The 23,134-nt window shown below is 40.7% G+C and overlaps 1 protein-coding gene across 4 annotated transcripts; it reads left to right on the top strand.

Annotated features, from left to right (window-relative positions):
• The first annotated feature begins 238 nt into the window (after window positions 1–238).
• LOC146508655 (uncharacterized) lies at window positions 239–22,383 on the top strand. Of its 4 annotated transcripts, none has more exons than XM_085176637.1 (6): window positions 239–1,602; window positions 2,114–2,170; window positions 2,835–3,200; window positions 7,005–7,244; window positions 8,818–8,914; window positions 9,239–22,383. In XM_085176637.1, the coding sequence occupies exons 2-6, from the start codon at window positions 2,119–2,121 to the stop codon at window positions 9,297–9,299; spliced, it is 816 nt and encodes a 271-aa protein (XP_085032763.1). In that variant the 5' UTR covers window positions 239–1,602; window positions 2,114–2,118; the 3' UTR covers window positions 9,300–22,383. The 4 variants fall into 4 exon arrangements, with proteins under 4 accessions (XP_085032763.1, XP_085032762.1, XP_085032760.1 ...); XM_085176636.1 differs by having other exon boundaries at window positions 2,111–2,170; XM_085176634.1 differs by having other exon boundaries at window positions 1,995–2,170.
• The last annotated feature ends 751 nt before the right edge of the window (window positions 22,384–23,134 follow it).

The following is a 23,134-nucleotide window of genomic DNA, read 5'->3' as shown; positions in this document are numbered from 1 at the left end:
TACCAGGCCAAGCATATTGAATATGGAGCTGCCAGGCAATTGAAAAAAGAAGAAGACCACAGGGGAGATTTGTGGATGTAGTGCAACGGGTTGACAGAGGAGAATGTAAGGGAGAGAGGGTGAGATAGAGGGACATGATCCGCTGTGCGACCCCTATAGGGAGCAGACGAAAGAAGAAGACATGATCCCCTAAAGCACCAGATAAAATCATATAATTGCACCATCTTTACACATTTGAGTCTTTGATTCAGTTGCTCGCTTGTGCAGTAACACATTAGCAAACTGAAACAACCCCAGCAAGTAATTCATTTGCATATGGAGCCAGAAGCTTATAGATTATGTCTGCTGAGGAAGAAGAAGGAAAAAAATAGAAAAGAAAAAAAAAAAGCTGATATGAGTGCTAACAGTGTTGATATTTTTCAGCTGTTGTATTAGTGCCACCCACTGGTTAATTCCAACTAACAGCACTTTTCTGTAGACTCAGTGGGGGCCACAGCTGTGATTCCCATGATTATTCGTAAATCCTTTGCAAATACAAATGGTTTTATAATCATTTTTAAATCGCTCATTATATCCGTGCCCCAGGATGTGCTCCCCAAAGTGAGAAACTGTGGAGCTAACCTCTGAATAAGTGATGTCATTATGCTTCAGTGCTCTAGTGGTGCAAGAGACACGTGTGGCAAAACAATCTCGTGTCAGAGCTGGTTCGGAGGCTGATGTGGCGCTTTGGATGATATCAAATCGTCTCGTTTGATGGATTCATTTGTATCCGCTCGCAGTGTTTTTTTAAAACAGCTGGCGATCAGATTTTAACACAAAGCTAAACTTTCCCAGGGAATGAAATCGCTGGCATTCCCCTTAACGTGCTTGAAGAGGTTTCTCAGTTGCAAGCAAGGGACAATTATTGGAAGAAATAAAAATAGAGTAAATCGTGTATTAGTTCCTCTTTACAATTCAACACCAAAACAATGCATTGTGTCTGCAGGGCAACTAGTGTTCGTGCCGGATAAGAAGCCCACAGTACAAAACCTATTTTGTAAGAATGCGTTTCAACATTGTCAGTGATTTCCTTCCAAAGAAAGCCATTTCTTTTTATCACTATTAACAAACAGCTCAGAAGCAGCTGTGTGAAAATCTAGAATCAAATATGCTGTATTGTCCAGGGAGCGTATGCTAGAACACAGGCCCAGGAAAGGAGCAGGGTGGTGCTTATAATAAAAAGGGGGTGGTTTTACAATAGACGGTTCAACTTATTTAAAGCACAAAGCAGAAAAGAGCATTGACTGTACAGGAAGTGGTGGTGGGGTGGGAGGTAGACTGTTGGAAAAGAAAGTGACGCCTACGTGACACACAAGGGTTGGACATGACGAGAAGGGGGAAAAGGCCAGAGAGAAGAGAAGAAGCTCCAGAACACGTCTGGCTTTACTGCTGTTTCAAACTGGAATATTTCTTACAATGGCAAGCGCTTTAAAGGTGTTGCGGTGTTTTGGGCCATAATTCTTCTCACTGAGGTGAACTGCGCTGCACTTTAACCTCTGAGAAAGTCAACACAGAGCAGAAGACCTCTGAGTCAACTGTGCTGTCTGTCTCGGGTTTAGAAAGGTAGGTGAGTCCCGCTGCAGAGGGTTTTGATGTGGATAACTTCAAGGTAAACAAAAAGGGGAATTCTAGGTTATATTTAATGCATGCAGGTTGGGTCGTGTTCTTGCACCGTTATCTCTGTTCTCTCTCTCTGTGTTTTGCTGTAGCAGCTGTGCTTCAGGGGCTTCATTTTAGTTTTGGCAGCAGACGTGTCCCGGTTTTGTTCCAACTTCTGATTTTACTGCAGTCTGCAATGCCAATACTGTTGTTCTTTGGATACTTCACAAATAAATTAAGAGGGGAGAGAAAAAAAAAAAGAATACCCTAAACATTTGGCTTACATTTTTTTAATAGAAGGACATGCTGGCTGTAATTGTTTTTGCTCTCATTTTAATTTCACATTTTCTCTGGAGGTGGTGTTATTATTCTTGCTGCAGTGGCACCCCTGCTGCCTGAGTACAGAGGAAATTGTGTGCCGCTGCTGAGGTCATGGACAAATTCCTCTTTCTCTACTCTCTGTCTACATCAGCAGGTGTTATGGATCTACAGTATTTCCTGTGCTGGAGAGTTGCCCCACTGTTTCTCTTGAGTAAGCCTTTTTTGTTGTACCCGCCATATTAATGATTTTGTCATTAGGCAAAAAAAAAAAAAAAAAAAGCAAAGAAGGGAAAAAGTATTGCTATGTTGCTTTGCCCTTTTTTCTTTGCACAAGCTGAGACAGTGGCACAGTTTCTGTTCCTCAGCCGCACAAAGAATGATCAAAACAACCCTAAGACATTGCACTGTTGCGCAAAAGTGCCTCTTGCGTTAATGACCGCACTTGCATTATTTACGTTTCCCCCATCCTTTGCCTTTCAAGTTAAGACACATGATTAATAGCTCTCATGGTAAATGCACACAGGCTTACCAGGCTTTGACACAGATTTTAGGATATTGATGTGGTTTGATGGATATCACATTAGGCATGGCTGTCATGCATTATAAATCATAACTTGGCATTATTTGACAGCAACTAGCTATAGTATATTCATAAAGCGCATACAGAGAAGGATGGCGATGACATATTATGTTATTGTTTGTTTCATTAGCTTTCTATTTTGTTCGTACAATGCAAACACTCCAGAGGCAAAGGTCTGATTGAATACTGCAGGTCTTCATGGCCAGCGCAGTAGAAAGATGCACTGTATGAGTCATGCAAGTGAAAGAGGCACAGAAGACGATGTAATAAAGAACAGTGCGATCTTTGTTCTCAGTGCCATGTGGGCTCCATTGTATGTCAGTGCACATCCTCAATGAAGAGCCGGTGTATGTAATCCCCGGATCCAGCCTGGATCTGAAAGCCCAGATCAAGCGTGGACACCTGGAAGACATCTCCACAATAACCTGGGAACACGAGCCTGAAACGGGGTTTAATATTGAGAGAGTGACACTGGCCACGTGCTCTGGCAGGAGTCTCAAGTGTGCTGGTACGAGGCCAAATGTCCGTGTGAGCACCGAGCAGCAGGAGACGACACTCCAGATTAATGGATACACCACAGCGGACAGCGGCGTGTACACTCTGACTGTGACAGATCGCCAAGGAGCCAACACCTCCACACAATGCATCGTCAGGGAATACGGTACAGTATGACGGCCGGCACGTGAGAGGATTTATTGTGACAGCCTTAGATAAATCCCCTTTTGTTAGTAAATTATGTGCACAGTCACTTTAGTATGTTGTCCATTTATCCAGGTCCCCACTCCACAAAGGCTCGTTGTAACAGACGTTATGGAGAAATTTAAAGACACTGCTGGTACAGTGCAGGGATACACAACTGCCTGAGTGTTAAGATGCTCTATATTTACTACAGTTGATCATTTAATTAAAATTATGAGCATTTAAAGGTTGTAGCGTAACCCCTCACTGACTCTGGTTCTGACGGAAGTTTCTTCCTGTTAGAAGGGAGTTTTTCCTTCCCACTGTCGCCAAGTGCTTGCTAAAAGGGGGGCGTTTAGTTGTTGGGGTTTCCTCTCTATTAATGTAGAGTCTTTGCCTTACAATATTAAGCACCTTAAAGTCTGGTGTTGTCATTTGGAAGCTTATAAATAAAACTTCAGGTTCAAGATGACTTCCTACGAATCTCGGTACCTCCAGGAGCAGCTGGTCAGCTGACCTGAGAGACCGACAGGGTGTGTGGAGATGAAAAAGCTCAGAGAGGCAAGGCGGGGCAAGACTGTGGAAGCATTTAAAAATAAACATAAGAATTTCAAAACTCTAAAAGACACAGGCAGCCAGTGCAGTGAGGCCAGGACAGGGGTTATATGCACTCTTTTACGAGTTCCTGTTAGGAGTCGTGCAGCAGCATTTTGAATCAGCTGCAGACGTGAGAGCAACGACTGACTGACCCCCACATAAAGTGCGTTACAGTAGTCAAAGCGGGAAGAAATAAAAGCATGGATCACTATTTCAAGGTGCTGCCTCGAAAGAAAAGATTTTACTCTTGCCAGTCGCCTTAAATGATAAAAACTGGACTTCACCACTGCTCTGATTTGGTTGTCCAATTTAAAATCCCTGTCCAACTTAAAACCAAGATCAGTAACAACAGGTTTAAAATAAACTTCCAGAGGTTTCAAATCTACAGAGGAGGACTCACATGGACCACTGGGTCCAAACACCAACAACTCTGTTTTCTTTTCATTAAAATTTAAAATGTTTAGAGCCAACCAAGCTTTAATGTCATCTAGACATGTCATGAGAGGTTTTATGGAGATGCCATCCTTGTGCTTTAGTGGCAAATACATTTGGCAGTCTTTGGCATAACAATGAAATGCGATCCCATGCCTTCTAAGGATAGAAGCCTGAGGGACACCGCATGACAGAGGAGCAGAAGATGATTCGGAACCGAGAAGGCTGACAGAGAAAGTTCGATCTGACAAAGAAGACCTAAACCAATTGAGTGCAGTGCCACCAATACCTACTACATCACTTAATCAAGAAATTAGAATATTGTGGTCTACGGTGTCAAAAGCAGCAGTTAGGTCAAGCAAGACAAGGACAACATGGCTACCAGAATCACATTCCAGAAGGATGTCATTAAAAACCCTTAATAATGCAGATTCTGTGCTATGAAGTGTTTTAAAACCTGACTGAAAAACCTCAAAGATGCCATTATCATCTAGAAAATCTTTCAGTTGACTAAAAACAAATTTCTCTAAAACATTGGAAAGTAAAGGCAGCTTGGAAATAGGCCTATAGTTTGCTAAAACTGTGTGATCAAGGCCAGGTTTCTTAAGCAGTGGCTGCACTACTGCATGTTTGAAATTTGCAGGAACCACACCAGAAGACAGACTGCTGTTAATAATTTCAAGGACATACTGCTCTATGCTAGGAAAATGTCTTTAAAAAATTGTGGAGGAAAAGGATCCCAAGGGGAACCTGTGGGCTTAATATGGCGAACCACATCCTCTAAAGTGGAGAGTGTCACAAGTTCAAACTGAGCAAAAACAATTTTGAATAATAAAAGCGGAGGTATCCTGTTCAATTAGACCTAAAGCAAGTTAGAAAAAGTAGGTTTTTAACAGCATTTTAAAATGATTGCGAGGCTGGTCAGCTCTTATTCGGAAAGCTAAGTTGAACAAAAGATGAGGAGCCACCACTAAAAAGGCTCGATCACCTCTGCTATTAAGCTTGAATCGGAAATATCTTAAAGCAGTTGGTTCGTAGACGTCAGTGCTCTGGCAGGATTGTAGGGTTGCAAAAGTTCAGTTAAGTAAGGTGGTGCTAAATGACTGAGACTGAGAAACATGTAATAAAAATTTTAATTGGATCTCGAAGTCTGTGTAAGGAGCAAGTGTAACAAGAGTATAGGTGATCACGTCATTTCTCTTCTGTCAAAAGGCAAACTTCTGCATTTTGCACATCCCAGAGGCGATGATGAAATGACTGGTCAAAGTCAACATATAAGAATTACAATAGTTTAAACAAGAGAGGTAATAAAAGTGTGAATTACTCTCTCAAAGTCATGCATCGGGAGAGGCCTTCACCTTACTGAGATGCCTTCGTTTAACAACAGAGCTCACCTGTTTATCAAATTTTGAAGCACTGTTAAAATGGTAAGAAGCTATAAGACCAATTAGCAGAGAGATACCCATCTAACATGTTGGGTTGCCAAAATAAAATATCTTGCTTTGGTTTTTGTTCAGCTTGAGGACAACAATGGTGGGCACAATGAAACATTATAAATAACAGGCAATAAGTTAACTACAAAAAGAAGTGTATGGATTATCTCATAATAAATATTCATTAACAGCGGTCCTAATTCTAGATGATACACAACAAAAGTTTTTGCACAGTAATGAATGCAGATAATTAAACACTGATGACTTTGAGGAAAGAATATTACCAGCAAGCTACTGTACATTTTTTACTGTGTAATCCATTATTTTGCTTTAAAAAGAGACAAGAGACTCAGAGAGGATATGAATTTTTAAGTATAAATCATTAAGTTAGAAGCGTTTTGATGGTTATATCCACTGATTGTAAAATTATGATGTAATTACATCCATGCGTCATACCTCCACCTTGTACTCGTTTAAAGGTTCAATACGGCAGCAGTAAATGCTAAAGCAGCAGTAAATTAACATTAAGACGTCCCAGTGTAAAGACGTGGGAACAAAAGGTCCTACTACATAGTGGGGCTGCCGGAGAATATACCAACAGTTAGTCGAAATATGAATATAAATGTTGTTTGCTTTAAATTATTTGAATATGTTGCTGCAGCAGTTTATGTAAAACTCGGCCTCTTTACATGAATCTCTCTGAGTAATTACATGAAAGAAAGAATACATCAAATACTCTCCAGCTGACTCTGTTGTGGCCTTTCAAGTGTTAACTCCAATAATTACCAACAGTATAACGAATGCGCTTTAATTTCACAGTAGAAAGCATTGTTTTCTTCTGTTGGTAGATGTCTCATTTAATAATGTAACACTTGGAATTAAATTTGCCTACAGGCTCCACTTTCCCGGTCTTTCTTTTTGTGTTTGTCCCTCTAGACGAATCCAGTCTCGCCGTAGCTTCTGTGCTTTTACTCTCATTTGTCTGCTCTAACAGTATCAATTCATCAGCTCCACTCTTCTCTACATCTGCTCTCTCGGCTTCCAGGGTTTTCCATCATCCCATTCTCCAACATTATGCCTCTCTCTCTGATCTCATTATTGTCTCTGAAACTGAGCCAGTTTCTCCTGACAGCATTAAATGTCTCTCATGATTCTTTGTCTGAGACCCTCTTGGACAGCCGTGTGCCATTATTCTTATTCTATAACAGATAGATGCCCACGGCTGAGCACTTCATATATCCTCTTGTTTCCATCCAGCGCTGCGTTCTTTACCTACATACTTACACATATTTCCATATTTCGCCTCTGTTTGTCTGTCTTTCCAGAGGCAGTCCACCACGTCTCCGTCAGCATTAATGTGTCCCACTCCTTGCTTGTTTGTACCGAGGCCTGGGGGACTGATCCCAGATTCAGCTGGCGCCACGAGAGTGCCGACATCACCAAGGCGGTGGGCAAAGTCTCCAACAATGGAACAATATTAATTATTACCATGTCTCCACTCTGTGGCCACTTCACCTGCATTGTTAGCAACAAGCTCGGCCATAGTTCCGCCACCTACACTGCAGGTACTGCTTTACCTTTTTTTAATCAACACTTATGACATTAACAGTGGAGGTGTAAAGGGAAATATCCCCCCCGCAGGGATGAAGCCACTGATAATTATCACGTCTTGGGTTTGTGGGTTATTTTTTTAGCTTGGCTTTTGTGGTTCACTGTCACTGTTCTTGACTTAATTTCCAGCTGTTGTTGTCATAAAAAACACTGAACTCTTCCTGTCTGACATCAAAAGACAGACACACAAAGTCAGAGTGAAGCTGATAAATGTGATCCAGCATTGAGCAGCTAAACAGATAAAGGAGACCATAAGAGGTCTAAAAAGGAGTGTGAACATTGGGTTTTTGAACTCTTAAAATATTCTAATTAGAAACTTTTTTTCGGTTGTTTTTACAATTTTGAGATGGATCTATTTACTTGAACATTTCTCTTAAAAATCCTCTACATTAATTTGATCGCTGTCTTGTTATCTTGCAAATTGAGACATGCATAAATTTATCATAAAGTAATTGAAAATCATCTATGGCTAGTACCAAGCTGTGCATATGCGTGAATAAAACATTTTTTAAGATATTACAAATGCTGCATGATCTATAATACATCATGCAATAGACTCACGTTGCAGTAGACCACTTGTTTTTTTATGTGTCAACAAAATGCTTGTAATACTCAGATTTTATCAATAATTTTGATAAACTTTGCACAAAATTAAGGTTTGTGTTTGGTTGATTTTTTTTTTTTTATTAAAACGGTGCTCCTTTTCCCTTAAATGGCATCACGTTTGTAAGGAAAATGCGTTTGTGGGTTGAGCAGCAGAGCTGAGCAGCAGAGTTGAGTATGTGGGTTGTGGCCATGAAAAACTTGTCAGAGCTGTTTGGGATTGGCAGAGAAAAATTGGAAAGTTTATAATGGACACAGCCCACATGCTCAACTCTGCTGCTCAACCCACAAACAAAAATATACTCTCATGGACTTAAGTCAGAGTTTTGTTTGACTTGTAATGCAGCACTTTTTTCATGGTCATACTGCATTTACTCGGGATCTAAATCCACATTTCTCCACATGAGATTAAAAAACTCAATGCTTGATCCCCAATTGGCTGGAGCAGGCGGTTCGATGTAAAGGTGGCTACGCCTGTTGACACTTTATTTAAAGCCCACCGTGCTGTGTCATGGATATTCAGGAATCGGACTCCTGTACATAATGCATTGTGTCTATTGAAGCTGTGTCCTGATTGCGCTTCTGTTCTGTTCTGTGTATTGTATCACCGGTGGTGTTTCAGTGATAAAGGATTTTCCAGAGTGCAATCAATAAATCACTACCAACACTACTGCCACTGCCGCTACCACTGCTGCTAAACAGGCAAGACAAATGCAATTCCTCGTATCTGCCAAGAGGCATGATGATCCAGCGACAGTCAGGGTATTTTAGGATGCCTCCTGTTATCCCTTGGTGTTCCAGTCAGTTTAGTGACTGTGTGGAGTTGTTGCAGGGGACCTCTTTGCCCTCTAAGAACAGCCATGTCAGATGACCTCTGTTTTTCTTTGTTCCTCCTCTCATCGGCTGTTTTTTCCTGGTTGACAGCACCTTGTGAGACCGAAAACAGAAGTGCGACGGCAGCTGTAGTCTGTCTCCTGCTCCTGCTGAGTCTAGGAGGAGTGCTCGCATTTCTGCTGTGGAGGTACGGTAAAGCACACAGTCACTGGCAGACACAAGCACAAATCTCATTTCAGGCTATGCTCAGTTGATAAAGCCATATGCAGCGAGAAAATAAGACACTGGTAGTAGATGCTTTAGAAAACGACAAGGAAAAAGAAAAAAAAAGGTGATGGTACAGAATGAAACAGCAAAATGTGACACGGTGTCCTCCCACACAATACTCTGCAAACATGAGGCGTGACAGGCCAGCCTGCGTCTGCTGACAAAACAATTGTCATCTTTACTCGAGCCAGTGTGCAGTTTGTCACTGTTGCTGCACTAAATTGAACACTTGGTTTCTTTTCAGGAGGTACAGGCACAATAACAGAGGAGAAAGGCTGCACGAGCATTTAGATGACACCATCTAAAAAAAAAAGGGCCTGAGCCACATTATGCTGCTCAGGTGTCTCAGAGAGGAGAACAGGAAGAGCACTGGCCTACGGGGGAGGGCCTTCCTGTCCTGTGAGCACTATGACCTTTCACTGCACTGAAACAATATGAAGAGTGAACCGCTTCTGGACAGATAAAAAAAATATTTTAAAAAACAGTGGATATGTGGATTGAAGGGCCAGCCTTATACTGCCTCCCGCTGGGCTTTACCTGAAACTGTTTAATAAGCATTCATTTTGTAACCTTGTATTAACTAAGCATTGGATTGAAATGTACTGTAAAATATTGCCTTTATGCTGAAATCCCTCTATGTAATGTGATGGAAATCAACAGATCACAAAGATTGTTTAAATTAACGGTGCTTTTTGTTATTTTATTTCCTTCAAGCATGTATTTTCACAGACAAGCTTATCAGCCTTCCAATAAAGTTTGAAAGCAGGATTTGGCGTCTTTATGAAAAAACAAACATCTCTGTGAATGAAAACTGTAATCACTGATGGTCATGTGATTGTTAATTTGAGGGAAAATAGTATTTGGTTTGTTTGAAATACTTGGAGAAGCAAACATTTGATCCTCTTTGATTGACTTAGTAAAAACTCTACTTGAATAACACCGAGAGACAAAAATATCTTTTTCAATCCATGTGATGTTCGACTGTGGAATAAGAGAGTAAGCCCTTGGCACCAGAAGCTACTTTTACCCCCTTTAGCTAAAATACATTCTGGCAGGTTTCTTTGCATAATTATCCAGACTCTGACATCAGCTTACTGAAAATTTTACCCGCCTTCCATGCAAAATTCCTTTAGAGGCAAGATCTTTAAGAGTTTTCATGCAGTTTTTGTGGTTTTCAAATCCCTCCATTTCCTCGTTTTGAGTCATTCCCTGGTGGACTTGCTAGTGTGCTTTGGATCATTATCCTTCCAAAATACCTACTTGCTGCTTAATTTTTCAGGCAAGTGGGCTAACATTTTATTCAAGTGCAATTTAATATGATGTAGAATTTAGAGCTGAATCAATGACCACTAGCTGCCCAGTCCCCGAGGCAGCAAAGCAACTCCGGACCATACTTCATAGATGCCTTGTGGTTCTTATCCTGAGAGGCTGTCTTTGGTCTGCACCAAACAACTCTTATCTTTGATTTGTCTGTCCAGAGCACATTATTCCAAAAGGCCTGGTCTTTGCTCACTGTCAAACTGCAGTTTATCTTTTGCTTGGCACACCTCCCATACAGGTCAGATTTGTACAATCATTTTTTGATTTTAAACACCTACAATGATGCCAGCAGTTTCAAGAGTTACCTGCAGATCCTGAGATGAAAATCACGTTTCGTTTTTTTTTTGTTACAACTGAAATTGGGGGCTGAAATTGCTCAGGTAGCCGTGACTGGACAAACTGGCTGTGGTTTGAAATCTATGCCAGCTGTAGATGATTTTCCTAAATTAATTTTTTCAAAAATCACTGCCAAGCTTATAGCCATCTACAATCATTTTTAAGAGGCTAAGGGAAGAGCTTTCCATATCATGACATGATCACGCTCTACACATTTTAACAACAAAAAGAACACCATATCAGCGTGTGAGGTTTAAATTAAACAGGTCCCACCTGTCACTACTTAAGGATATTCTAATCAGCAGAACATAATCTGGGGCACTGATTATACCTTTATGTGTTTGAAGGTGTGATAATGGTAGAGGTGTACTTCTTCCATGTGACTCATCCATTTTTGTCAGGTACTCTCACTTTCCACCACAGTTCAAAGACATGTTTGGTTAACCAGTAACGTAGTCCTCCTGCAAGCAGGTAAGTGGTTAAGAGGATGGATGGATGGCCTTTATTAAACCAAACACATATTTATGCACAAATTTATTATTAAAGTAACCAAGAAGCAAAATTCACTCAAATTCAGTTTTATTTATATAACACCAATTCTCATCAACAGTAGCCTCAAAGCGTTTTATATTGCAAGGTGAAGAACCTGCAACATTAGAGGGAAAAACTCAATCAGACAGCCTGCTATAAGCTAACACTTGGTGACAGTGGAAAGGAAAAACTCCACTTTAACAGATACGTCTAGCAGAACCAGCCTCAGGGAGGGGCAACCATCTGCCATGACTGGTTGGGTGTGAGGGGAACAGAAAAGAAGTCATGAAGAAGACGTCATGTAAAGAAACAGATGATAAAAGTGTAAAATAGTAATAACATAAAAGCCCGATGAGTACATATGAGATTGTCTAACAAGAGACAACTTGAAACCTCTGGATTATTTGTTTTAGGTAGTGAACACAGGTTGAATCGGTGCATTCAGTCCAGTGGAGGTCCCAGCCCACTATGAGTTCAACTTGTGTGATTAGGAGAGTAAATTTATCCTCTGGGATTCCTGTTAGGTTCAGTTTTGTTTTTCTTCCTCTGGCTGAATGAAGTGTTCTTGGTGTTCATCCAGAAAGCTGATTGTGTGTGCAAAATAACACTGTGGACACATAATCACTGTCACGGTACACCCATCACACTAAAATCCTCTAACCTCCAGCAATGTTTTTGCCGTGCAGCACAGTGACTCACATTGAAGGAAAAGGAACCAGAGAGCCAGAGGTGAAGAGGAGGACAAGTTTTATCGGGTGTGGGAGGAAAAAAAACACAATAGAACATCAACATGAAAGTTTCGGTGTGCCTCTGGGACTGTTAGCCAAAGAGTTTCTGCTTTCTATACCCTGAATATTTCAAAAATATCAAAGAAAAGTCATTCCATTTTCTACAAAAGTCCTCTGTATTGCTAAATCCTAAATTTAAACAGGGATATTAGCTGTTAGAGCTTCCAGCTCCCTAAAGCCATATCCAGAGGTAGAAAAGATAATGATGACATATTATGAAAATGGAAAGAAAACTGGAGTTACAACTGTAGAATACAAATCACACTGCTGAAGTCAGACAGTGTGCACCTGCTTTCTTAATATGCCATGCTGCATGAAACCGAAATGCAGGCTTCACAAGAGTCTGCGAAATGCAAATGTACCCAATGTATGAAGTCTACATAAATAGACTGGACTGGCCTGTGTGCAGAGAATGCATCTGAGGAGCACTGAGTGTATATAAGGAATAACATCTCTCAAATAGCTCTCTCACTCAGATTTGTGCTAAAATCCCATCTGTCACTAACCCATTAGCACTACTTCCATTGTACTGTTAGCCTACCCTGTGCTACCTTGCATTCGTGTCCCTCCCGCTAGACTACATAGAAGATGGAGGTGCACTAGAGGCACATTCATCATCAAGTAGAGAACCTGAATGTTACAAAGCTGAAGCTGGATGTACAAAAAGTGAATGTGTTACAAGACATCCTCAAGGTTGCATAGATCCAAAGGTAGTGGAAAGGTTTAAAAAGGAAGGAAAAAGAAAAGTTACCCTGGGAGATAAATCTTAATGTATCATACAGTTTAATGTTGTCTAAAAAGTGAATCATAAATTTATCAATTTACTGCCTCTACCTCCATAATCCTCCAAACAACTGGACCCACTTACTTCAGGGATGAAATCTGCAACTGTATTTGTCCATCACACAAGGTCATCTGATAAATGTGGCTGAAAATGGGTCAATGGGTGCGTCTTTTTTTTTTTGTTACTGAAGGTATAAATTAGTAATCCATTTTCAGATTTTCCTCCTAGTGATGATGAAACTCAGTAAGAAAGAAGAGGCTTGTGGTTGAGAGACAAAAATAGGCACATCTAAAAGGACGCTACAGAAACAGACTTTATGAAATTTGTTGAGGAAACAAAAAATATCACCAATAAAAAAAACTGTAAAATAACTATAATAAAATTGCTTCTGTTCTAACATTTTGGCTGCCGTCATGTTGGCTTTTGTTGGAGGAAGAATTGACAAAATTTTCAAGCTTCTTTATCGAGGCTGCGATACTGCATCAAACAGGCACACATCTCCGCACATTAGTGATGAATAAAACACTAGAATTACACTCACCAAAACTTAAAGTGCAGTTTCTTCGATAGTCCGTTAATTTGTCACATAATCCCTCCAAACTGCACATATTATAGTGAGGGCATAGGAATGGAGGAGTTGAAAGAGGAGAAAAGGAAGGGACATATAAAAAGCAAAACCATCAAGCGTGTCCTTTCTTGTCCCGTTGAGCGTTGGGTGCTGTGCATCTGTGGTCCACCTGTCTGCACTGAGCATTCAAACCTCAGTCGCTGTGATGGTAATGACCCACACACCTGGGCTCGTGTGACCCTTAATCGCTCACGTAGTCACGTAATCAATAGTGGGTCAACGAGCCATTAGGCCACTTCCAAGGCTGGCACTCTCCAGTTGTTTTAAAGCTGAAGAAGCCTCTTGGGTTAGAGATGAAACAATCCAGCTGCCTTCTTTTTAAGCCATAATGTGGATGACCGACAACCTATACAGACCAATGACACATTGCGAATAATTAAATTAGGGTTGGAAAGAAAGTTTTAAGTGGTCATTATTCACAGAATTGATTCAATCGAAACAACTAATCCTTGACGGCTGAGTGCACAGATTCATCATGACACATGCAAACACCAGTTTCCTCTGTTGATCCCAGTTAATAAACATCTGTAATTCCAGCCGAGTTACTCTTACTTTTTCCCATAATTCTGCACATTCATGTTTATAGATGGGACCAGCCAGTGAAGGACCAATGCCTAGATTTATAATCTAGGCATGCTATGAGCTTCTTAACCTTTTAAACATCAGTTTGACATTTTAGGGAAAGAGGCTTATTTGATGTCTTGCTGAGTATTAGATAAGAAGACTGATAGCACTGTCATATCTGCAAAGTATTTATGAATCCAGAGAACAAGGGAAGCTGCGCAGAACTCATTGAAAAGCTTGCACTTTTTAAATATTTTTATAAAGTGATTAAGAAAGATATGAGTTCTTTAGTCAGCTTAATAGGTCCTGGTAGGTGGGTTGGCAGACTTCATTAGGCTTTGCATGCGTCTTTCTGTCAATTTGCCCTTGAAAATGAAGTTAAATTCTACCATAACCTGATTACAGGACAGCGCATTAGATAAAAAGGCATTTAAGGTTTTCAGCAGATTATTTTTCCACTGAAGAGAAAATGACATTGGGCCTTGACCGTCACTGCAAGTTAGTGTCAACCATTCTAATCGGGGAAGGTGAAAGGCAGATTCGCAGTGATAGCCTTACTTTTTGTAGGCAGAAATAATTAAAATTTACAAAAAGTAGCGGAAAAGATAACAACTCACACAGCTAAGTACAAAAATAAAAATTGCCTCATTTGAACTGAAAACCACCAGCTGCTGGTTGTAAACAAATAGAAGAGTGGTATAGATCTGTCTTCCAGCTCAGAGCAAATAAATGCATTTTCCCAATTATCATTTTGGCTCCAGTTTAAAAAGAGATGTCCAGTGAATCAAAGTGCATAAAAATTGATCTACATTACTTATTCCCTTTCCAAAATCTATTAAGAAAGGTTTCTGGGCAGACAGTCAATTTGCATACTCAAAGATAGTAAAGCAGTATTATTAAATCAATATTTGCTGCTGACAGCGCAGATGCCAAATCTCATGCTGGGATGGCCTTCTGCAGTTTGTTGATTCTCTTTCACAGGCTGACTTCTGATAATTCCCTGTGCTACCAGGTCGTTTGTCATTTGTGAGGCAGGAGATATTGGTTTGTGGCCTGGGAGTCAAATGGTTTTCCCCTGCAAATCGTACACACTCCGAACAGAAGCACTGAGGGAGGTTAGAGGTAAAATGAACACTCAAAATACAGCGCTGAAAAATAGATGTAACATGATGTGATTTTTTTTTTTTTAAAAGAAAAAGGAAGAACTTTACAAATCATGGTAAATATGGGTCTTAGCCACATGTCTGCACATCCTTGTGTATTCTTTCTTGTTTCTGGTTCAGCCCTCGCCCCGGTTTCCTTCAAGTGTCTGACCTCGAACAAATACAGACACCACCTTCACATCCTTTTGTACACTCTGCATGAGCCCTGGCCGTGAACACGTCTCTCCATCTGTTTCTCAGCCAACCAGAATTTTCCTTGGTGAACTGTTCCCACTCCTGGTGAGAGGTGGAACTGCAGGGTAGATTCTATTCAAGCTGGTGATGAATGCAAAACAAGAAGATGGACAGACATGATTAGTAAAGTCCCATCTGCAATTGAGACTGGATCCTCGAGGTATTGGATCGTATTTCCTCATACAGTCGCTGCCCTGACAAAGACCAACAATGTGTGTTTTAAATGAAAGAAAAGAAATATTAGTGACACTCATTCCTCAGACAAAAACATTTGTGTTACATTTAAGTGTTGAATTCATTTCACTGTTTTTAGACAAAACATCACACTGGAGATGTTTTGTATACACTGCCCATTTTTTCTTTTCTGTGCCCTTTGTGGCACATCATGTTCGACATCATTTTTTTACCAAGCAAGCACATCAGCAGGCTTGCTTCTTTTAAAAAGAAAACAATTCACTTCTAACAAAACCTTGTTTTTCTTTGTTTTTTAGCTGCTGGGTCAAGGTGTTACGAACAGCATCTAATCACTGATAGGTGATTAAGGAAACCTGGTGTGAAGACAGAAAGACGCAAACCAGAAAAACAAGAATATCAGACGAGCGAAATGCCAGCAAAGGGCAACAACAAAAAAAAAGATTTATTTAAGTTTTTCGTCAAAACAATCGTTAATGATAAGAAAGATGAAAGCGATATATTGTAAAAGAAGAGTGTAAATCTTATTCAGTTATTCAGTGAGCATCAGTGCAGCTCCAGGGTGGTTCAGTCAGACTGTTTCTGCATTTAATTTCCCTGTAAACTAATTTATATCAAGGGCTTTATCAAAACTGACATCTGATTTCAGTTGGTATTTCTTTTCATTAGAATCTGTTATGGAGCTTATTTGATAGTTCTCACTTTCTAATCAAGTAATAAATTGCTGGCGCATCAGGAGTTGGCTCTGGACAGTCAAAAATGTAAGAATTATAACCTGTAAGAGTCTAAAATACTGTTTTTGGTCATCCAAAATAGCTTTTTGGGTGACAGTGCCTCAGTTATCCTATTTTTAGGTTAAAATGGACAAACTCTATCAAAGAACCTACAAAAGTAAGCTTGTCAGGAGCTGTTTCTAGTGCAAAATTAATCAGTATTTCACTTGATAAAGAGCACGACTGCCGTTTAGTGAAACTGCTAAATCTAGATTGCTAAATCTGCAGTTTCTGGATTGTTGGAAGAAAAAGTGACTGCACTACAAGATGTCTAACACACTACAAAATTCATACACTGCTATCAGGTTTACAGTACGTTGTTCTCAGAGATAGCTGTAAAATTCCACTACCTGCCCATCATTTATGAGAAATTACAAAGTCAGCAAGAGGCTGGTGAAAAATTGTGGCGCATAAGGAGTTCAGTGCTACACTAACTCAGTCAGAGGAGAAATTCCATCCCCTCCACAAACCTCCACAAATCAGTTTATCCCCGACTGTAACTTATTCAACATCCTCCGAGATGTTTCCATTATCTCGTGGATGTCAGGTGTGTCATTCTGATCCTCTCTTCTTCTTCTCCTTTTTATTTTTTTTACCATATTTTTTGCTGGACTTGCAAAAGTTCAGGTCTGTGAAGCATTCTGTGGATCGAAGTTACAATCCACTGTCACATAAAGGTAAATTAAGGATGCTAAGGTAGCCAGATCCATAACTCAAATGATGATGCATTGTAATTATTGGCAAATTTGTTCACAATATCCTTTATCTGCCTTTTTTTGTCAATTTTTGGCTTGTTCTGCTGCTTTCATGTGGTCAGGAATCAAACTGTTGTGACCATTTTTTAACACTCAGGTTAAGTTTAACCCTAAATTTAATTTGTCAGATGCCTGATACGGAACACAGGGATCACTGATTGACTAAAAAAAAATACAGCAGGATTTTCTGGTCGGCATTTAGTGTCAATTAAGCCTTTAACAGTTGGTTTTGTCACAGTCCTGCTGTAACATCATGAGAGATGAATGTGTTTTCTCTCAGGCGGAGAGAAAGTGTGACAGCTGCATTTAGGCCCGCAGAGGGGCGTCTGTTTGACTAAACGGCGGCTCTGCCTTATTTAAATGATATACGGAAATTAACACCATAATTTTGTCGATTTGATATAGTTGGGCGCACAGGGACTGACAGTTAGGATGTGAGCATAATAAGTGTTTAGTCCCACCCTGCAGAGCGCCTGATTTCTTGCAGAGAATCCATCTCGCCATGTTTTTAATGATGTTGCGGCTCAGAGATGATCATTTTCTGTTTTATTGTTGTTCTGTCATCAGGCTGCTGTAGCTTAACGCTTCCCTAGTTTCTTCCAACAATTTTTTTTTATTGTTTTAAATGTGAAGAAATAAAAAATATGATAATAAATTTGTTATGTAGTTTACGATGGGTATAAATGACAACTTCTCAAATACCAATCAAAGAAATAAACCAATAAATGAAATTCTTGCTGTGACAAAGGAAAATGTGCAGTAAAAAAAAAATCATAGTTAATGTTACAAGAGCTCAGTGTTGCTCTAAAGCAGGTGTCCCCAATCTCAGTCCACGAGGGCCGGTGTCCCTGCAGGTTTTAGACGTGTCCTTGACCCATCACAGCTGATTTAAATGGATAAATTACCTTCTCAACATGTCTTAAGGTTCTCCAGAGACTTGGTAATGAGCTAATCATGTGATTCAGGTGTGTTGACCCAGGGTGAGATCTAAAACCTGCAGGGACACCGGCCCTCGTGGACTGAGATTGGGGACCCCTGCTCTAAATTAATGAAGACTGTGCATTTTTGACACCAGAACAAATTAAAATGGAAAAAAAAAAGTAAAAACTTGATTGGGATTTCCTTTTTTTCCCACCAAAAGTATTAAACCAACAAGCTCATCATTTACAGCTAACAGGGAAAATCTTAGTAAATGCAAAAAGGGTTGCATGTGCAGATTACTGAAGTTCTAAGGCTGGTGCCATAAATGCATGCATAAATAAATCAAATAAAACTAAATAAACCGTCTGCATGAAGGAATGCATTCCAGTGAGTTTGCAGGGTGCTGCTTTAATTCCCACACAGGTGTTTTCAGTCACTGTGGTTAATTATACCTCTGCTCAGGCAGGGCTGCCCTGTTGGGAATTACGTGAGATCAAATGTCATGTACCAACATTAACTTTAAAGACATAATTTGTGTCAGGGGAAGCACACAATCAGATGTTTAGCTTGCTCCCGTCAACAGATATCAGAGAGAGTAAGTGATAGCAGCTACGTTACCATGGCTGCGCAGAGGCATCAGGAAGGCTTGTCAATAATCTTTCCTGTTTACAGTGTTTTTCAGGCATTCACTTTTATCCTCATGAAATTCTCAGCCTGTTAGTGGGAACAGCATTTCAGAGCAAAGTTTATAAGTTTTGCTATGCAGTGAAAGTGAAATTATCTTTATATACCCAGTAGGAACGCTGGTGCTTTTGCAAAGATGTAGCGATTATTTTAATTTTGTGTTGAAATTCCTGTCATTGTTTACCAGTGTGTAGTTATTCATTCCAGGGCAGATTGTTCATTTGGTATTAAATACAAAACCCTGACTGCTGACCTTCTGCTAAAATACTGAAAATTTATGAGAAAAGGCAAAGAATATGGCTTTTGTCGTCACATTTAAAAAGTTAACATATTTTAATTTAAAAATTCAATAAAAACAAGTTATTTTGGTCTGGAGACTTTGGCACTGACAGAGTGCCAAGAGAAACGAACTGGAGTGGCAGAGTTGGGGGTGCTATGAATTTCAATCATAGTGACCAGAATAGAAAAGATTAGAAATGAATAAAACAGCTCAGTAGACAAAGTTGGAGAGGCAAGATTGAGATGGTCTGAACATGTGCAGAGGAGGGATAGCGACTGTATCAGACAAAGGATTTTGAAGATGGTGCTGCAGATCAGGAGGAAACGAGGAAGACTACAGAGAAGATTCATGGATGTAGTGAAGGACTGGTGTGACAGGAGGCGGCTGGCACAGGGAGATGGAGGCAGATGATCTGCTGTAGCGACCACTAAAGGGAGCAGTGGGAAAAAAGGTGGTGGTGTGTTCGTATTGTTACATATATTCTACTTTGGTCAAACTAGAAGCAAAGATCTATGAATTTTTCAGTCACTCCACCATCTTATTCCCTCAGATGGTCATGAAAAATTTCGTAACCCATATGCTGAGAGGAGGAAAAATGCTGATCCCGCCCTCAGAGTTTCACATTTTTGAATGGCAAAAGAATTTGCACTCTCATATTGGCCTCAAAGCTCTCCCAGAGGGAGAGGTGTGGTACAGCTGCTGCAGAGCAGGTTCAACCAGTGAAATAAAATATGAGCTGGTCCCAAGCAAGCTTGGCTGCAGCAGAGGGAGATTATATTCATCCTTCTCTATAAAATATAAAACAATATATAATGTGTAGGCTGTGAGGGACCTACACATGTCGACAGCAGCCCGGTGTTTTCTTAAGCACATGGTGGCAATATGGGATTTTTATTACCCACAGCATTTTCTGCAATTCCACTTATTACACATTTTAAAAAAAAGTTTCCCAGTGAGACGACCAAGATAAAGCAAAGCATTTTTATTGCAAGTATTAGTCAAAGATACACTTCAAACTGAAGCAAAGCAACACTAAAAAGGCCAACAACCTATAAGAGAGAGAGTAACAAAAGAAAGACAATTAAAACTGAAAGGAATACAGCCGTTGGTACAACACAGCCTTTTGCAAAAAAATACAGAGGCTGAGACATGGATGATCTGGTGGTGAAGGTTCAACGTACACGTCAGTTTGCTGGTGCCTCACTCAGAGGTATCAGAGCTCAAGATCTTTAGTTTGAAATAAGACTGACACAAGAGTGACGATGCATCGGAACAATCAGAGTACCCAAAATGTTTGATATCCTTGGCCACTCTCGAACAATCTGTCTTCAAAACCATTAAGTGTATACAAGGTAAACGGCGTCAGGAGCCTAATCTCTTCAGCGGTTTTTGGTTTGAAGTCATTTTGGAATGCTAATGTAATGAAAACAGGTTCAACATCAGATAGCCATGGGAGTAAACATTACGGTAAACATTGAATAAACCAAAAGCCATTCGGTTTAAAAGGACAGAGGGCTTTTCTTGCTTTGGAAGATTGACAACACTCAAAAGGTCAATGTCTCTGATCCTCCGATGAGGTGAGGGACAACCAACAGATAATTAAAAGAAAGAAAGAAAAAAATCATCACAACACAATTCATCCTTGGTTCATTGTACAGGCACAGGTCTCTGTAATCCGGCACAGTGGGGAAACCGCCTGGTTCTCGTGTAAGGCCTGCGTCAAACTGTTCTTTGGATCCTTCTTTGGATTTGCAATCAGCGACAATGACTGTGTCAACCGAGCAACGAGCTTACAAAATACAGGCAAGTGCATAAAATCTAATGAGCATACGAACATATCCAAACTGCCCTCGGGCTGTAGGCACCGCTCAACAGGTAACACCAAATACTGAAAAGGGTTTCCAAAGGCAGTTTGACCCAGACCTGGCTCCCGTTCTGACATCAGTACATATTAAACAGAGCAATGTTCATTCATCAGAGCGCTCTACGTTGTGTAGCAATGTTAGTGGTTTACATGCGAGAACAGATGAGTATGCCAGTTGGAGATATCAGGGCAGATCAAGTACGTAGGCTAGTTTTCTTGGTAGGCCACCCGACACAGCACAGGCATTGCAAAAGTCACACAGATTTCTATTACGTAAGGACGCACTTAAGGCTGAGGCATGTGTTTTCCTGTGGAATGAGACCTGGTCCTGCTGTAAAATATTCTGGCACAAGGAAAAACAAAACAAAACAAAACAGGAGACGTTTAAAGAGGAAAGAAGCAACGCCTTTGCTAAAACATTTCACTGTAATTCAATGAATTTTGCCTTTCCAACATCCTTCCTTCTTTCCCCCCCGCATTTTTTTTTAAACTTATTTTACACTCTACTACTTGCTCTGTACTGGCTCAGGGAATTTACATGGCTAACGTACCAATTTAGCAGCTTGGGATGAAAAGTCAGCTATTCGACACAAGTCAGTGTGGTTCAGAAATGGTTCCCTTCGTCAGAGATGAGCTGCGACACGTAGGGGGCTGGCGTCTGGCCTTCACGGGTGGTAAAAGAAGATGGGAGGGTTAAGAATATTTGGAAAAGGGGAGGAGGAGGAAGTCGACCTGGAACAAGTCGAAATCCGCCGCCGCCGCCCCTTTCCTCCACCCCGCACCCCCCCTCCATATTGTTGTGCTTGCGTGTCTAGGAGAATAAGGCGTCAACATGGAAGGGGAGGGGCTCAAGGCTTCTCCCTCCTGGCTCCGCCCCCGCCACGCTGCAAGATTGATGCGGACACTCCAGCCGCACGAACGGACTCAATAAATACACCATAAAATATTCCGCATATATATATTTCATATATATATTTAAAGAACAACACAATTAAATAGGACAACAAAATAAAAGTCGGCTCAAGAACAATATTTCAAAATTGGATAAGTGTTAAGACAAAACAAGAATATCTTTTACAGTTCTACTTATTTCGAATCTAAAATAGTTACCGTATAAGAATATCGCAATCAGGCATTACTCAAGCATTATATATCATAAAAGCAATTTGCAGTTTTCTTTCATGTAGTATAACATATGCAGCATACCAAGGTAAGTGAGGTGCAGTGTTTTTTGAGATTTCTTGTAATAGAAAGATTTCACCCCCTGGACTGAAAAGGTACCCACAGAACTACAGACCATACTCGGTTTTTCAGTCGAATCCCTACCGGCTCAAGACGAGGATACTGCTGGGCACTCATTCCCTCCGACAGGGACAAGACACATGGCAGGGCATTGCTCTAAGATGAAAGAACGCCATGGGGCTGCTACTAGGGCTGGGCATCTTGAGACAAGTCTCAATACTGACACTGGCTCTGTTCATTTCATTTCTGAACCACATGTTTAAAAAAAATAAGACACCTTTCTGCCTTCTCACGCATGTTGCTTTCCCTCAGTGCAAAAGAAAAAGAAAAGAAAGTTCTAGCCTGCTTCGAAACTCCGATTCCAAAAAACCAGGAGGTACTGATGAGTGACGTTTGTGACACCCAGCCCCAGCTGTAACAAAGTGTCAAAAGTGGCAGTCCTGACGAGAACACGCCACCCGAGAGCAGGCAGACTCTACCGAGCCAATAAAGTCACAAGAGCATGAGGCACACTTTTAATGGCCGACTGCCTCGTTTGGTAACGCGCATCCCTTCGTCGTCTCCTCGTTTACGCTGAGGTCTGGATCCTCTCCTCCTCCTGGGCGGGAGGAAGAAGGGGACTGGAGGGACAGAGACTGTGGCAGTCTCTAAAGTGCTGTGCTATGTTTGCCATTCATGGGCTGGGCTGTGTCACACCCCGCTAGTGTCAGCTATGACTCCCAACCACCTCGCTCCGCCAACCCACCCAAACACACATTCCACTGTACCAACAACACCATTGGTCCAAGACACTAAAAAAATGCACTAGAAAGCAAGAGCTCAACCACAACCATTTACTTGGCATAATGTCTTTTACTATGTAGGCTTAATCTTTAAATACATGACAAAACAACTCTGCATTGCCATCTCAAAAAACAAAAAACAAAAACCATTTACTGTGAGTGTGTGTGTGTGTGTGAGAGAGAGAGAAATGCAGCAACTCCTGCATTGCAATGTGTGTTTCAAAAGGAGATTCTACGTCTTTGATTTTTACATTTCATCTTTCAGTTTACAGCACCATCAAGAGGAAAGGCACTTTCTG

This window comes from Neolamprologus multifasciatus, chromosome 11, assembly GCF_963576455.1.
Source record: "Neolamprologus multifasciatus chromosome 11, fNeoMul1.2, whole genome shotgun sequence".
In the NCBI taxonomy this organism is placed as follows: Eukaryota; Metazoa; Chordata; class Actinopteri; order Cichliformes; family Cichlidae; genus Neolamprologus; species Neolamprologus multifasciatus.
The sequence above is the reverse complement of the archived record's forward strand: the minus strand, read 5'-3'. Positions and strand labels throughout refer to the sequence as shown.

What these genes read in the sequence shown, in the direction of transcription:
- LOC146508655 (XM_085176634.1), top strand. Translation starts at nt 2,071, where the DNA reads ATGGACAAATTCCTCTTTCTCTACTCTCTGTCTACATCAGCAGGTGTT. An exon ending in TGCCCCACTGTTTCTCTTGA is followed by an intron (nt 2,171 to 2,834) that starts GTAAGCCTTTTT and finishes CTTTGTTCTCAG; the next exon opens with TGCCATGTGGGCTCCATTGT. An exon ending in TTCCGCCACCTACACTGCAG is followed by an intron (nt 7,245 to 8,817) that starts GTACTGCTTTAC and finishes CCTGGTTGACAG; the next exon opens with CACCTTGTGAGACCGAAAAC.